This window comes from Caenorhabditis remanei, chromosome II (genome assembly GCF_010183535.1).
Source record: "Caenorhabditis remanei strain PX506 chromosome II, whole genome shotgun sequence".
In the NCBI taxonomy this organism is placed as follows: Eukaryota; Metazoa; Nematoda; class Chromadorea; order Rhabditida; family Rhabditidae; genus Caenorhabditis; species Caenorhabditis remanei.
This window is the reverse complement of record NC_071329.1, coordinates 1,750,547-1,768,407: the sequence shown is the minus strand read 5'-3', so window position 1 is coordinate 1,768,407 and position 17,861 is coordinate 1,750,547. Positions and strand designations below refer to the sequence as shown.

Sequence of the window (17,861 nt, the reverse complement as noted above, 5' to 3'; positions counted from 1 at the left end):
TTCTTTTTCTCTTTCTCCATTTCCAGATTCTTCTTCTCGTACATCGCCAACTTGTTCTGTGTTGATTTCAATTCTTTCTTCGTTTCATTCAACATTTCACACGTTCGATAACACTTTACACAGTTCGCAGACTCCTTTTTTGGAGGAGGCGGAGCTTCAGATGACGACTTCTGATTCTTCACGGATTCTGGAGCCTTCTTCTGATTCGATTTCATCGAATTCAGAAGCTTCGAAGATTCGGAATCCACGGAAGACGACGCTGACGACGTTGCTTTCTGATTCTTCGCGGATTCTGGAGCCTTCTTCGAATTCTTTTTCGGCTTAAGATCAACTTCAGCAACTGGAGATTCAGAATTTGCAGATGACGACGTCGGCTTCTGATTCTTTGTGGAATCTGGAGCACTTTTCGGCTTCTCAGAAGCTTTTGGAGCTTTTTTCCCACTTTTTTGCTCTGAAACCACTCCAGAATCCTTCTGAGATGACGTCGATTTCCCACTCTTTTTCTCCAGAATCCCTCCCGACGTCACCGCATTCAGAATGCTTAGAATCTCCGAGAAATTCTCAATTTTCGCGTCCTTATTCAACGAAATCATCTCCATCTTCTGATTCTTCCTTTTTATCATCAGAAACTCCTGAACGACGTCTTGAGGAGGATTCGGCGGGGATTCTGAAGGTGTTAGGGGTACTGTAGCCGACGTGTTCTTGCCGTCAGCTTTACAGGAATAACAGTTGAGTGTCAACACACGGCCGCAAGCGTTTTGGGAGTGCAGGAATTTTTTGAGCTGGAAAAATTCAAATTTTGAGGGATTTCAATGTGAAAAATGAGTGAAAAATCGATATTTTTGCATTAAAAATCGTCTATTTTGGGCATTTTATTCATAGAAATGAGGTTTTTAGCTTGAAAAAATGTCTAAAATTCAACTTTTCCCATTGTTTTTGACGGATTTCTCATGTTTCAGACCTCTACAGCTGAAATTAGCCAGTTTTGAAAACTTTTTTGCAATCGCGCTCCACTGGACTCGACTCAAAAGTTTGGCGCGAAATTCGAAATTTTCATTTGAAACGATCGAAAAGTTAACCGGGGGGTGATTAAGCTGCGTATCGAATGTCTAATGATGGTGCAGCGAATTGAAATCGAGCAAAATTTGAATTTGTCGCCCAAACTTGGCAGGAAATTCAAATTTTGCGCTCGATTTCAATTCGCTGCACCATCATTAGACATTCGATACGCAGCTTAATCATCCCCGGTTAACTTTTCGATCATTTCAATTGAAAATTTCGAATTTCGCGCCAAACTTTTGAGTCGAGTCCAGTGGAGCGCGATTGCTCAAAAACTCCAAAAATAGGGTAATTATGCCGTCAGAGGTCTAAAAACGTCAAAAATCTCCTAAAAACAGTGAAAAACCTGGATTTTTACTCAGAAAACTGTGTGAAAATCGCAAAAATCGGTGATTTTTATCGATTTTTGAATTGAAATCGTACAAAAATCCGAATTTCCGGTAGAATTCAATTCACTGCGCCATTATAAGACATTCGATGCGCAGTTTGAACTAAAAATTTTGAATTTCGCGCCAAAATTTGAGCCGAGTTCAGTGGAGCGCGATTGCTCGGAAAACTCCAAAAATTGACTAATTATGGTTTGGGAACTCTAAAAACGTCAAAAATATGTTGAAAACTGTGAGAAAATCGCAAAAATCGGTGATTTTCATCGATTTTTTTCGTTTTCCTTACATTCGAAAATTTCCTGAAAATACAGATGAGTTGACACATCTCCACCGCATCAAACAGGTCACAAGTTCTCAAAACTTCCTCCTGCTTCTTCTTATCCACCCATTCATACACAATTCCAGCATAATCCAGAATCTCTGGGAACATTTCCGTCAGATTCAGATGTCTCAACTCGTTCCTCAGATTCTCCACTGTGAATCCGTCTTTTTTCGCATTCCGCACGTCTTTCATATTGCAAAAAAAATTTTGTTGAGTCAAAGAGTCCAGCTGTGCAGTTAGACTGTCGATGAGTCCAGTGCATTCTTCTAATTTTACAAGATATGGTTCTTTCTGGAAAAAAAACTCATTTTTCAGACTGAAAACTGAAAAAAATACTGCAAATTTCGAAATTTTGGTATGAAAAGTATGAAAAAACACAGTTTTCGAACTGAAAACTTGTAAAAACTACCAGAAAATGCGAATTTTCCCCAGAAAAACGTCTAAATGTGGTCGTGGCCGAACTTTGAATTTCTAGGCCACCGGTCTGGAGTGTTCTACTATGATGGAAGAACTTTTGTGACTGCTGGCCTAGAATCCCAAGTTGAAACTGTGGAATTTGTTAAGCCACGCCCATTTTCGCAATTTCGCCGCACGGTTTTCAAAGTTATGGGCTCATAATCAATTTTAAAAAAGTCGTGGCCTAGGATCCGACAACTCGGCCATAACAGCTTGAAACGAAGCCTACCGTAATGTTTTGAGCGGAAAATTTGAATTTTTCATAATTTTCAAGAGATTTCATATGTTTTTACTAAAAAAAAAACAGAAAAATCGATTGAAAATCGATAAAATTCAAATTTCCACCCAAAAATCTTACGGTAGCACTCGTTTCAAGCTGTTATGGTCGAGTTGTCGGATCCTAGGCCACGACTGTCTTTTATACCGATTTCAATGATAATAAGCCCGTAACTTTGAAAACCGTGCGGCGAAATTGCGAAAATGGGCGTGGCTGAACTTGGAATTCTAGGCCAGCAGCCACAAAACTTCTTCCATCATGTAGAACATTCCAGACCGGTGGCCTAGAAATCCAAAGTTCGGCCACCACCATTTTCCGGGCTGAAAATTCGCATTTTCTGGTAGTTTTTACAAGTTTTTTTCAAAACTTGCAGTATTTTCCCCCCTCAAAACCCTACCAAATTCGTTGTAAATCCCCTTTCGAGCTCTTTGAACAACGCCGACACGATCTCCTCAATCTGCTTGCCATTCTGGAATAGTTTACTCCCGAAAATGAAATTTCTGAGCACATCGAAAAGAGCATCGGCGGCCAAAACAGCGAATCCGTTGGGCGCTTTGATAGGGACCGCTTTGTGTTTAGCGCGACGAATTGGGCATCGAATGAATTCGATGGAAGTATTGAATTGCTCTTTTAACAGCGATTGAATCTGTTCGAGATGAAGTAGATCATAACTGAATTTCCCATGATCTACGTAGTGGATGTTGGCGGCGGAGCACACTTCAGAAAGAATGGCGAATCGATAATCGCCGTCTTCGAATAATCGAATCGTTTTGATGGTTTTAGGGTCATTGGTGGGTTTCTGGAAAAGAAATTTTCAAATTTTCAAATAGAGGTGCAGTGGGGCGCGGTTGCATCTCTTTGTCGAAGAAAAATTGCACCAATTTTACCGAAACTACCATCAAAATGTAGGTAAAAACGCAATCTACAAGCTGAAAACAAAATATCCGCTTTTGAATTGAAAAAAATCACAAAAAACCGGAACATTTTCATATCGATTTTTCAAGAATCGATTTCTCAGAGATTTCTGCACCAATTTTACCGAAACTACCATCAAAATGTAGGTAAAAACACAATCTACACACTGAATACAACAAATATGCACGGAAAATCGTCTAAAATAGAGAAAATTCCCAAGAAAATAGGCTCCGCCTTTAATTCTCATTAGGGCGCACTTGCATTACAATGTGTGGGCGGTGTATATTTTAATACCGAAAATTTGTATTCTTTCGACAAAAACAAACAAATGAACTGAATTTGCTTCAAAAATCTGAACTTTTTAATGTTAAAAGCAACAAAAAAAACCTAAAATTAAAATTCCAGCATCGATTTTTCAAGAATCGATTTCTCAGTGATTTGCTTATCAAATTTCACAAAATTACTACCAAAATGCAGCTAAAGACGTGATCTACAAGCAGAGAACAAAATATCCGCTTTTGAATTCCTTGAAAAAATCATAAAAATTGAGAAAAAACTGAAAAAGTTATAATTCCACCTACCAAAACTTCCAAAATCGATTTCTCAGCGAATTCTGCACCAATTTTCACAAAGTTACTACCAAAATGCGGCTAAATACGTGATCTACAAGCTGAATACAACAAATATGCACTGAAAATCGTCTACAATAGAGAAAATCCACTAGAAAATGGGCCCCGCCTCCGAATCTCACTGGGGCGCGTTTGCATCACTTTGTCGAAGAAAAATTTTCGAAAGTTAATTTCTTAGTGATTTCTGCATCAATTTTCACAAAATTACCACCAAAATGTAGCTAAAGACGTAATCTACAACCTGAATACCAAATTTTCTTAAAATAATTTTCAAAAAGTATAGAAAACCCTGAAAAAATCAGTGAAAACACAGCATAGACACTGGAACTTTCATCAAGATTATTCTAGAACCAGCCTGGCTGCCGCGCCTTCGGCGCTTCATCCGGCTGGCCTCTCCTCATTTACTTGTTCACCTTCTCAGAAATGTGTCCGCGTGGCCGAGTGGTCCAAGGCGGCGGTCTCTGCGCAAAGAGCGCAAGTTCGATTTTGGGCCCGGCCGCCTTTCTTTCTCATTTCTCAAAATTTGCGGACATTGGGACAGATGGACAGACTCCACATGCGTTTTATATATAAGAATGATCGATTTCTCGCCGAATTCTGAATCAAATTTTACGAATTTATTACCGAAATGTAGCTAAAGACGTGATCTACAAGCAGATAACAAAATATCCGTTTTTGAAATGAAAAAATGAAAAAAAAATCGGAAAAAAATCATAATTCCAGCCTTCGAGTTTTCTAGATTCGATTTCTCACCGAATTCTGCATCAAATTTCACAAAATTACCACCAAAATATAGCTAAAAACGTGATCTACACACTGAATACAGTAACTCACCTTTTTCCCAAATAGCTCCGCCCAATTACCGACAATAAATTCGTAAGTCTCCATCAAGTTTTTCAAATTGAAGTAGAGCCAATCCAAGACTTTCTTTCTCTCCATTTCTTTGATTCTTTCATAAATCCGTCCAATTATTTCCTTGACACGCTCCACCTGACACTTTGTCCATTCCCCCGGAACCAATTTTTTCAATTTTTCGAATATTTGATCGGCAGAATAGTTGACTGTAAGTATTGTAGACATCGGATGCGTCCTGTCGTTCAACTAAAAAAATCTGTTGAAAATCTCTTAAAATGTAAATTTTAAGCTCGGAAAATGCTTCGTGGCCGAACTTTGGATTTCTAGGCCACCGGTCGTTCCATCTTCTACTGTGATGGAAGAACTTTTGAGACTGCTGGCCTAGGATCCCAAGTTCGGCCACGACCACTTTTCGGGTTGAAATTTTTAAAAGGCCACGCCCATTTTCGCAATTTTGCCGCACGGTTTTCAAAGTTACTGCTTTATTATCATTGAAATCAGAATAAAAGAAATCGTCGCCTAGGATCCGACAACTCGGCCATAACAGCTGTAAACGAGTGCTACCGTAAGATTTTTGGGTGGAAATTTGAATTTTATCGATTTTCAATCGATTTTTCTGTTTTTTTTAGTAAAAACATATGAAATCTCTTGAAAATTATGAAACATTCAAATTTCCACACCAAAATATTACGGTAGCCCAGGTTTCAAGCTGTTATGGCCGAGTTGTCGGATCCTAGGCCACGGGTTCTTTTTTTAACAGATTGATAATAAGCCCGTAACTTTGAAAACCGTGCGGCGAAATTGCGAAAATGGGCGTGGCCTTTTAAAAGTTTCAACCCGAAAAGTGGTCGTGGACGAACTTGGGATTCTAGGCCAGCAGTCTCAAAAGTTCTTCCATCATAGTAGAACATTCCAGACCGGTGGCCTAGAAATCCAAAGTTCGGCCATTAGACCATTTTTGAGCATTTTCCGGGCTTTTTTCAGCATTCCCAGCTTACAGTTTTACTAAAAATCTCCATTCTCCGCCCAAATTCTGTCTCGATTTCATCGAAAACTTCTGGTTTAAATCGAACGAATTCCATCGAACCCTTCCCAATCATCGCCTTCTCTTTTCCTTTCAAATAGACTGTGATGAAGGGGAGAAATAGGTCTTCCGACTGAAATTTTTAGTTAAAAATTAAAATAAAAAAAAATTCCTGTAATTACCAATTCTTTATGAGTGAAAATGGTCAAATTCTGAAGATATGGAAAGAGATCGGATTTGCAAATGTATTCCTCATTTTTCAGACTGCGATAGATGGTTGGAGTCGTCTGGAAATGAAGAAAATTTGCGATTTTGGCTTAAAATTATACAACTGCGCTCTACCGAAACCAAAGAAAATAGTGTGCGAAATTGAGAGACTCAGAGAAAAAGAGACATTTTTCAAGCGCATTTCGGTAGAGCGCAGTTGTAAGAACTGTGCTGAGGTAATAGGTTAAATTATGTAATTTTCAGACTGTTATCATTTTGAAGATAACTTTTCTCTGAAAATTATTGAAAATCGGTTTTATTTTGAAAAAATCACACTGAATCTGAATTTTTTGATAGAAATTTCATAAATACCATATTTTTTTCCATAAAAACAGTTTTTAAAGGTTTTTTTTTTGAAAATGAAAAAGGACAAATCAGTTTTTGATGAGAAAAATCGATTTTTCAGTGAATTCTCTATTAAATTTCTAGAGTTTACTATTAGAACAAATCTGAAAATGAGATCTACAAGCAGAAAATTAAAATTTCTGCTGAAAAACTATCAAAAAACGAAAAAATTGCGGAAAAATCAAAGGATTTTTCAAATATCGATTTCTCAGCGATTTTTGAACCAAATTTTTTAAAATTACTACCAAATATAGCTAAAGACGTGATTTGCCATTTCAATACAACATTTTGTGTTAAAAATTTTGCGAAAATTGGAAAAATCATCCTAAATTATTGATTTCCTGACAAATTGGGGGTCTATAATCTCAGTTTTTGAGCTATTTCATTGTTTTTCTGTGATTGAAACCGATTTTTTGAATTAAAAATGAAGAATTTTCACAAAAAATCGATTTTCCAGCATCAGATTTTTCCAAAATCGATTTCTCAACGATTTCTGAACCAAATTTTTTGAAATTACCACTAAAATAAAGGTAACGGCGTGATCTACATGCTGGTTTCAAAAATTCTAAGCAAAAACTGCGAAAACTGAAAAAATTTCTGAAAAATGCGATTTCTGAACCGATTTTTTTGAATTTACTATTAAAACGTAGCCAAGAATTGGATTCATAAGAAATTTTTTAATTTTTTTTTCTGTTTTCTTCCAAATCCACATATTTTTCTACTTACACAGTAGGATACCGCATCATCCTGAAAATATTCACTATTTCCGAGAAAATTTCGATAAATTTTCAGATTTTCCGAGAGTTCGCTGGCCGATCCATACATTCCTGAATGAAAATCGATAAAAATTTAGAATTTTTCAATGAAAAATATGAAAAATAATTCATACTCAGCGTATAATCGGTATTATCCAAAATATTTTGAATATGCTGGATGCTGGGACCGACTTCTGAATTCTTATCGTAATTCAGCTCAGGTTCTGACGAAACGTACTCGATGACACGCTTTCGGTGCTGAAATTATTAAAAATTCAAAAAAAAAATTTTTTTAACAGAAAAACCCGAGCAAGGAGATAGCTGAGAAGCGGAGCTCCGTCATGATCGAAGTGGTACGGAGGGGCGACGACACGGGTGAAATTTGACATTTTTTTCTGAAAATAGGAAAAAAAATCAGTAAAACATCCTTTTCTGGCTGAAAAAAAAGAAGGGGAACTCGAGAAAAAATATAAATTAATGCAATAAACATGTAATCGTGACGAGACCCGACAACAAATTGGGACATGCGCCTTTAATGTGGGTTTACGGGGGCTACTGTAATTAATTTTACATTTTTTTGTCTTTTTCTGTAGCGATTTTTTAGTATTCTAGATGGTTTTTTAACACTTTAAAAACATTTTTCGAGTGAAATAGCTTGAAAAGTATTATTATTATCAGTTTCATCAATAAAAACCTTTTAAAATTATATTTTTCCGAAGGCGGCTACTGTAATTGAATTTTCCGTTGTTTTGTGAAGTGTTTTTCGTAAAATAAATCTCGAAAAATGCTGAAATTGTCTGAAAACCAAGTTTTCTTCTGTAGCAAATGCTGCTCCTTAGTAAATTCGACTCAAAAATCATTAATTTTACTTTTTCGCCAAAAAGTAAGTGAACAACAAACATCAATTAAAAACAGAACAAAACGAGAAAAAACTTGTGAAACATTCAAAAAAATGATGAAAGAAATCTATGAAAGCGTCGGAAATTCGTTAGGATCCAGAAGTCGTCCACGGCAAGCTGGGCACTCGCTCTTCACTCTGAGCCAAGTCGATGCGCACTGAAAAATTTTAAAATTTTGAAAAATTCTCAATGGAGCGCGTTTTCCTCCTTACATGAGAATGAAACTGTTTCTTGCATTGATTGCAGTTGATTTTCTTGCTTTTTGGCTCCACTTCATCCAGACAAATGGGGCATTCTAAATCCGCGGATTCTGGATTTATCGAATATTTTTGGTTTGGAAACAGAAGAGTAGTTTCGAGAGATGTACCAGATCTCATTTCGAAAGCAGGACCAGAATCCGAAGTCGTCGCCCAGGACCCAGTCATTGCCGCAAACCATGGAATCCGAATTCTTTTCTCTTGATAAGATTCTGAAGGAGCTGGAGTCATTTGAGAAGCCGTCACGACGGGCTGAACAGATTCCTCCTCCTGGGAACTCGGAGATTCTGATGGTGACGTCACGCCTTCTGAAGCATACTCTGGAGTTTCCGAATACTGTGACGTCGTGACGTCTTCAGAATCCAAATTCTGAATCCCTGACGTCGCTAGTCTATCAATCAACTGTTGAATCATCCGCTCCTTTGTCTCATTTTCACTTCTCAATCGTACATTTTCCACGTTGAGCCTCTGATTCTCTTCGGTTCTCTCCAGAATCTCCGCCTCGTATCGTCGATTCTCATGATTCAATTTATCGATTTTTTCTTTCGCATCCGCCAATTCTGGTCTCATTTCAATCAATTCACGCTGTAGATACTCTTTTTGATTGACGAACTCTTCTTTTTGGCTGAAAATTCATTGCTGGCCGAGGATTTTGGAGGTCGTGAGAAAGTTCGGCCACCGTTTAGAAACTTTTTTAAAAATCAAATGAAGCTTAATTTTTGTCGATTTTTGGCGAATTTTCGCAAGTTTTCCTACAAAAAGATGAAAAAACTGAAAAATTTTCAGAAAATTCGATATTAAAATGACTGAAATGAGGTTTTTCAAAACATTTCATTTTAAAAAACATTGGGGCACGCTTCTTACAACTGCGCTCCACCAAAACCTCTCTAAAAATGCCTCTTTTTCTCTAAATCTCTCAATTTCGCACACTATTTTCTTGGTTTTCGGTAGAGCGCGGTTGTAAGACGTGTGTCGTGATAATATGAAAGCGAAAACTCGATTTTTTCGCATTTTCGCACCAATTTTCGATTAGTTCGTGACTGAAATAAATGTTTAATAAAAAATTTTTCGATTTCTCGAGTTTTTGGTGAAAAAAAACATTAAAGTTGGTGAAAGTTTAGGGATGAAAAAGTGAAAAAAAAAACGCTGTTTTTACCAATTTTTTGAAATAAAAGTTTAATTTTTTGAGTAAAAAATGTGAAAATGACTCAAGAATGTTTTATAAACATATCAGCTCGACACAGTTCTTACAACAGCGCTCCACCGAAATGCCCTTGAAAAATGTCTCTTTTTCTCTGAATCTCTCCATTTCGCACACTATTTTCCTCGGTTTCGGTAGAGCGCGGTTGTAAGAATCGTACCGTGCTAATAAAAAGTGAAAAAAAAGCGAAAATTTCAGAGCGAATTACCTCAAATTCTCTCCTTTTAACTTGAGAATCTCCTCTTTCAGCTTCTGATTCTCTTGTTCCCTGTCGATACCATCAGCGAGTTTTCTGAAAATTCGATTTAAAAAATTTCGGTAGAGCGCGATTACTTACTTATAAAGTACCCGGAATTCCCTATACATTTCCTCCAATTCTCCATTCTTTTTCTCCACAATTCGCTCGTTTTTCTTCTTCAATTCCTCAATTTCCGTGTTTTTCGCTTCGAGACCCTTCTGTAACTTGGCTATTTTCTCCTCCTGCTCTTCGAGAATTCTCTCATTTTTCTTCTTTTTCTCTTTATCCATTTCCAGATTCTTCTTCTCGTACATCGCCAACTTGTTCTGTGTTGATTTCAACTCTTTCTTCGTTTCATTCAACATTTCACACGTTCGATAACACTTTACACAGTTCGCAGACTCCTTTTTTGCAGGGGGCGGAGGGGGCGGAGCTTCAGAAGACTTTCTGGCTGATTCTGGAGCCTTCTTCTGATTCGATTTTTTCGGAAGCTTCGAAGATTCGGAATCCACGGAAGACGACGTCGCTTTCTGATTCATCGCGGAATCTGGAGGTTTTACAGAAGCCGGTGACGTGAGCTTCTGATTTCTAAAAGTGCCTTCTGGAGCATTCTGAATCCACGGGGAACTATCTGGAGCCTTCCCTGCCTTTGAATCCTTTTTCCGTTCGCTAGAAACTGATGACGTGGAATTCTGAGATCCTGGAGACGGATTAGAAGACGACGATTTCGAAGATTCTGGAGGTGTTCGGAGAGGTTTCCACGCCATTCGCGAAGCGTCTTCACACGAATCACACTGTAGTGTCAGCACACGTCCACACGCTTCTTGGAAGTGCAGGAATTGGCGGAGCTGAAAAAAGAAACGACTTTGCAATAGAGCGCAAAAGAGCTGGCCTAACTTTCTTTTTCAAATGAAAGAAGAAAATCCTCTTGGAACTAGGCCCGAAACGGTATAAAAAGAAGTCCTGGCCTAGGATCCGTCAATTCGGCCATCGTGTCATGACGCCGCAAGGGCGACCGTAATATTTTCGGGCGGAAATTTAAATTTGATTCGATTTTTCCATGATTCAAGCAATTGTTTCCGGTTTTTCTGAGAAAATAGAGAATATTCGTTGAAAATCATTGAAAAATTAAATTAAATTCAAATTTTCTCCCGAAAATATTATGGCAGAACTCGTTTTATCTGCGTCGAATGTCACAATGGCCGAGTTCACGGATCCTAGGCCATGACTTCTTCTCATACCGTTTTCCAGAATAACTCGTTCTTGATAGATCCAGCTCCAAGAGGATTTTCTCTTTTCTTTGGTTTCCTAAACTCGTGTCAAAATGAATATCATGAGCTGAAAAATATACCAAAATGTAGAACTCGACGAGATCTACATTTTGGTATAGTTTTCAGCTCATAATATTTAGTTTGAGGCGATTTATGTGCACGAATCACATTTATGCATCTGCCAATTATCGCAAATCTTACATTCGAAAATTTCCTGAAAATACAAATGAGTTGACACATTTCCACCGCATCGAACAGATCACAAGTTCTCAAAACTTCCTCATTCTTCATATTATCCACCCATTCATACACAATTCCAGCATAATCCAGAATCTCTGGGAACATTTCCGTCAGATTCAGATGTCTCAACTCATTCCTCAAATTCTCCACCGAAAATCCGTCTTTCTTCGCATTCCGGACATCTTTCAATTTCATTGAATATTCACTGCAATTCAGCATTTCCATGAGCTTCTCTCGGTATATGTCATAGTGTTTCAGATCGATGAAGTAACGATCCGCCTGAAAATTTAGGTTGGTTCAACCGGGGGCCGCAACAAGTATTAAAATGGATATTATAAGCTGAAAAATATACCAAAATGTAGATCTCAGCGCGTTCTATGTCTCTGATATAATACGAGTCAGTTTAGGATTCATTATGATACCGCGGCCCGGGCTAGAGTACAAAATCGTCCAAAATAACACATTAGCCCGGGCCGCAATGGTAGAACAAATCCTAAGCCGGACCGTATTCTATCAGACATAGGACGGTTTTTCAATTTGCTCATTAGTTTTCGAGAAATCGATCAAATTCTGAATTTTTTTCAATTTTTTGTTATTTTCTCGAAAACTAATGAGCAAATTGAAAAACCGTCCTACAGAAATGTGTACAAATCTCCGGAGCACGATTTGAGCTATCATTCGTTGGATAATATTGAGAAATGAACAAATCCCGTAGATTTTTCCGAAATCAAAATGAAAAATTGCCTTTTCGAGTTGAAAAAGTATCTGAAACCAGAATATTTTGGATTGAATGGGTGGATAATGCTCTCAGAATAATTCTAAAACTGAAAATTTCTTACTTCCGACCTGAAGCTTTACGCTAAAAATTAAAGTAATAACGTTTTAGACCTACTAATTTCTCAAATTGTTCGTTTCATTAGGGTAGATCAAAAATTTCCTTGCAGTTCTTACTCGGAGTCTGGGAGACAGTATACTGTGAAAAAAATAAAATTTCGACAAGGATTTTCAAAAAATAAATTTTCGCGGGCTGGAACACGCAAGCGCATGAAGTTGTGGGCGGAGCTTAAACTGCAAGCGGTGCGGTTCTTAATTTTGAAAAAAAAACAACTGGAATTAGAACCGCGCCGCTTGTTTGAGCTTGCAGTTTAAGCTCCGCCCACAACTTCATACGCTTGCGTGTTCCAGCCCGCAAAACTTTATTTTTTTCAAAGTTTTCGGATTAAAAAAAAAAATTTTCATAACAATTTACAAAAAATACTGCGAAAAATTCATAGTTGTCAAGGCCCGGCTTCAAAAAATGACCCTTTTTTTCGAAATTTTTTCAATTTTTCATCGAAAATGTGACCATTTTTGACTATTTTTCAGAATTTTTTCTAATTCTGAATCATAGTCGAAAATTTGACTGTTTCGCGAAAAAATTCAAAAAATTTGAAAATTTGAATTTTCCCGGCAATTTGCCCGGGCCGGGCCTTGAACAACTATGGGAAAATTGGGAGAATTGGTCAAAAACTATAAATTTTGTGTCGACGCGAGAAAAAAACTCTGCGTCTCTCGCCGATACTCTCTCGTTTCCGATGGGGCGCAGATGTAAGAGGGGTGGATTGCTAATAACAAAATTTTGAAAAAAAAAGAAGTTTTTTTGCACAGCCATTGGTCCGTGACAAGTATGATGATGGCTGAAACTAACAGCTCGCGGAGAAAACAATTGCTCTAATCGGCTGAAAACAGCTGGTTCGACGACTGTGCCTTGCTGGAAAAGTTTCGCTCCGAAAATCAAATGTTTCAGCAGATCAAACAACGCGTCGACCGCAAGAATACAGAATCCGTCGTCCGTTTTGATGGGAACCGCTTTGTGTTTGGCACGAATGATGGGTGTCCGAATGAATTCAATATTATTCAAAGTACTTCCGACATTCGCTTTGATATTCTCGAATTGGACTGTTCGATAGGTGAATTCCGCGTCGGCGTACGTCTGATTCATTGTTGAGAGCAACTCGCTGATCATCACAAATCGGCGTTTTCCATCCTCGAATACTCGAACGACTCGGAGCATTGGATGGGTTTTCTGATAAAAATTTGGTTGCGAATCGGGTGGTTTCGAAACGTCTGATTTGGAAGTGTGACGAAAATATGGAAAATCCCAATGATAATATGAGGGTAGTGCTGGTGACCGAACTTTTTCTTTAAAAGTGTGAATATTACCCATCCGCCTGTGGCTGACCACTCGCTCAAAGTTCGGCCCGGGGACGAAATGTGGGTCTCGTTGCGGAATTCCAATTTACGGCGGCTCTCTACCGTACTTTAACCATTAAAATGTCATATACTACGGTAGTCGCAACGAGACCCACTCCGCGTCCCCAGGCCGAACTTTGAGCGAGTGGTCAAGAATTTTCCGCTTGCGACCACTGGCCTAAAAACCCAAACAGAAAAAGTTCGGCTATCACCAGCACTACCCACTTTTGGCGTTTTTCGGGAGGAAAGTCGCGTTTTTGACTTCATTTTGGGTCAGATATCGCTGATAAAACTTTATTTTTGAGTTTTTCGACCGATTTTTTACAGCCTATAGCTATTTTTTTTTCATGAAAACTAAAAATTTCTGAAAATTCGAAAATTCTATTCAATTCGAATGAAGTCTAAAATTTGACTTTTTGCAGGAAAAAATTCAACATTTTTCAAAAACTATACATATTTATGTGTTTTAGGCCTAAGCCACGCCCTCAAAAAACGCATCGGGTGCAAACGCGCTCTATTGGATCCAATTACAGTGCTTCTGTTTATTTTGATATTTTATCAGCAGGGCCCATCTCCTCTTACACCTGCGCGCCACCGCAAACGAGAGAGTATCGGCGAGAGAGACGCAGAGTTTTTTTTCTCGCGCCGACACAGATTTTCACTGTTTTTAACCTTTTTTTGCTGTTTTTATAACAATTTTACATAACAGCCAAAATAGGCCAAAAACTGTGAAAATATATGTCGGCGCAAGAAAAAAAAACTCTGCGTCTCTCTCGCCGATACTCTCTCGTTTGCGGTGGGGCGCAGTTATAAGAGGAGATGGGCCCTGTTAATAGCATTTTTTGAATTAAATAAGACAATTTTTTGTGATTTTTCAGGATTTCAGCTTCGAGACATTCCAAAACCAGACGTTTCGCAACCATTCTAAACTTCCTTACGGGATACGGAAGAAACCATTCGGGATGTTTTGCCACAGTACTCTGAGCATCATCGATCACAATTTTCAAATTTCTCAAATAGACTTCAAAGAACGTGGCTCTCCTTCCAATCGGCAACTGATCATGAAAATCCGATAGCTCATTTCTCAGGAATTCGTCTTCGATTTCACTGAATTTCGTTGGATGAATCGCTTTAAAATGGTCATAGATTTGGTCAAAATTGCATGCGGAGAGTTCGTTGACGGATGGTGTCGAGCCGTTTTGATTTTGCTGAAATTGCATTAATTCATTAGCTGAAAACGCTTGAAAATAGTATTTTTCTGAAATTTTGGAAATTAAATTTCAAAAAACCTCTTACATTTTTAGAAAATTCCAGAAATTCCTTCTCAATTCCCTTGAAAACTTTCTCATCGTATCGCACAAACTCGATTCTCTTTTCGTTCAGAATTCTCTCTCTTCCAATAAAATATACAGAAATCGGTGAGACCAACACATTGCAGAGCTGAAAATGTTTAATTTTAATGATTTGTATGCTGAAAAACTTAATTACCGCGTCTTTTAGCGTCGAAAGAATCAAATTTCGGGTGAGGACAAGAAGATCAGTTTTCAGTATGTATTTCTCATTTTTCAGACTGTCATACATCATTGGAGTTGTCTGAAATTTAAAATTTAGAAAAAAAATATAAAAATTTTGGTTACGAAATCTCACTTTAAATAGATCAGAAACTGGACAATTTAAATACTCATGACTCCCGGGAAAGTTTTTGTAAATTTTCAGATGATCACAGAATTCACGAGCTGTTCCGTACATTCCTGAAAAAAAATTTCTCTAAAAAAAATTTTTTTTGAATTTTAAGCATACTGAGCATATGATCCGTATTATTAAGACAGTGTTGCATATGTCTTTCTTCCTGACTCTCCGCCGGCGATTCATCCGGCTCATACTCATTTTCGACGAGTTCCGATGAGAGAACACCGTTTCGGTGCTGAAAATATTCTTGTAGAATATAATTTTTTTTAAATTTAACTACCTGAATCAAAATATATGTAGAGAACGCGTTCGCATTGAGTTGAGCACAGTCTCCCAAAGTCCGAGTAAGAACTGCAAGGAAATTTTTGATCTACCCTCATGAAACGAAAAATTTGAGAAATTAGCAGGTCTAAAACGTTATTACTTTAATTTTTAGCGTAAAGCTCAAGGTCAGAAGTAAGAAAATTTCAGTTTTAGAATTATTCTGAGAGCATTATCCAACCATTCAATCCAAACAGTGTGTCTTCTCGAGACGGTCTCGAGAAAATTCTCGAGAAAATTCTCGAGAGAGTTCTCGAGAACGTTCTCGAGAATTCTCGAGAAATTTTTCTCGAGAATTCTCGAGAAATTCTCGAGAGATCTCTCGAGAGATTTCTCGAGAATTCTCGAGAACGTTCTCGAGAAAAATTTCTCGAGAGATTTCTCGAGAATTCTCGAGAATTCTCGAGAAATTTTTCTCGAGGAGTGATTTCACGAAAAACTCACAAAAAACCAATTTTACTAAAATAAGTATGTGAACAAGTGTAATAGAGATTGAGATTAAATTGAAAAAGATTCATTTTTAACAAGAGAACCGAGTTCATTAAATCGAGAAACATTTCAATAATAACTAATGGAGAAACTATATTTTTGTCAATAAACCTTTAATAATACAAATATTTGACAAAAAAAACAACGACACTCCGAAATTCCGCACCGCGCCATAAATAGTAAACAAAATTTTCAAAAACCTATTCTCGAGATTCTCGAGAATTCTCGAGAAATTCTCGAGAGATCTCTCGAGAGATTTCTCGAGAATTCTCGAGAAATCTCGAGAATTCTCGAGAATGTCTCGAGAATTTCTCGAGAAATCTCTCGAGAGATCTCTCGAGAATTTCTCGAGAACTCCTTTTCTCGAGAATTTTTTCTCGAGAAGACACACTGAATCCAAAAAATCCTCGTTTCAGACACTTTTTCAAGTCGAAAAGGCAATTTTTCATTTCGATTTCGGAAAAATCTACGGGATTTGTTCATTTCTCAACATTATCCAACGAATGATATCTCAAAACGTGCTCCGGAGATTTGTTCACATTTTTGTAGGACGGTTTTTTAATTTGCTCATTAGTTTTTGAGAAAATAACAAAAAATTGAAAGAAATTCGGAATTTGATCGATTTCTCGAAAACTAATGAGCAAATTGAAAAACCGTCCTACAGAAATCTGAACAAATCTCCGGAGCACGATTTGAGATATCATTCGCTAGATAATACTGAGAAATAAACAAATCCCGTAGATTTTTCCGAAATCAAAATAAAAAATTGCCTTTTCGACTTGAATTAATATATAAAACCAGGATTTTTTAGATTGAATGGTTGGATAATGCTCTCAGAATAATTCTAAAACTAAAATTTTCTTTCTTCTGACCTTGAACTTTACGCTAAAAATTAAAGTAATAACGTTTTAGACCTGCTAATTTCTCAAATTTTTCGTTTCATGAGGGTAGATCAAAAATTTCCTTGCAGTTCTTACTCGGACTTTGGGAGACTGTGTTGAGTAGAAAATTGCTGGTCCAAAGGTTTGAAAAACAAAGACATTTTAAGGCGAAATCTGCGAAAAATTCAATAAATAAAACGCAATAATTGGTAATCGTGGTGAGACCCTGCGACAATTTTTGGGCATGCGCCTTTAATGAGGATTTACGAGGGGTACTGTAATTACTTTTTATTGCGATTTTTGAGTTTTTTGAAATGTTTTTCGGATAAAGCTTTATATAAAGTAAAAGAAAATGGAATTGTTGAAAAATCAATGATGGCAATGTTTAAGGTATTGTATTTATAAATCAGAAAAACAGCTAGTTTACAAGAAAAACCACAAGACAAAGCTAGAGAAAGATAATTCTGCGAAAAAAATAAGAAAAAACGTTTTTAGGCTTAATAAAAGAAACAAATAACACAATAGAACAATGGTGTTTCCGACTTGACTTTTTTTGAGTTTTTTAATAGCATTATAATTTAAAAAATTATTGAATACTTTATCCAACTATTTTAAAACTGTTCTAGCGCTTTTCTCATTAGAAAACATTGAAAAATACTCAAAAAATTGGAAAAAATAATTACAGTAGCCGCCGTAAATCGACATTGAAGGCGCGTGCCCAAAAATAGTCGCCGGGTTTCGACGCGATAACATACACTTTACATAAACGTACACTTTTGAGGTTTCGCTAAACATTTTTTCATATGGTTCAGCTTAATTTATTATTAAACCAAACATTATTTTTTAAGAACTA

General features: G+C 37.2%; 1 protein-coding gene across 1 annotated transcript; it reads right to left on the bottom strand.

Moving 5' to 3' along the window:
* Positions 1–8,256: 8,256 nt before the first annotated feature.
* GCK72_003960 (uncharacterized protein) lies at positions 8,257–17,803 on the bottom strand (the record flags this gene model as incomplete). Its single annotated transcript, XM_053724365.1, has 13 exons — positions 8,257–8,346; positions 8,402–9,071; positions 9,856–9,939; positions 9,985–10,733; positions 11,358–11,675; positions 13,084–13,461; positions 14,567–14,836; positions 14,925–15,068; positions 15,117–15,221; positions 15,276–15,379; positions 15,429–15,552; positions 15,598–15,668; positions 17,764–17,803. 13 exons carry the CDS (start codon positions 17,801–17,803, stop codon positions 8,257–8,259), a joined length of 3,147 nt encoding a protein of 1,048 aa, XP_053588559.1.
* Between the last annotated feature and the right edge of the window lie 58 nt (positions 17,804–17,861).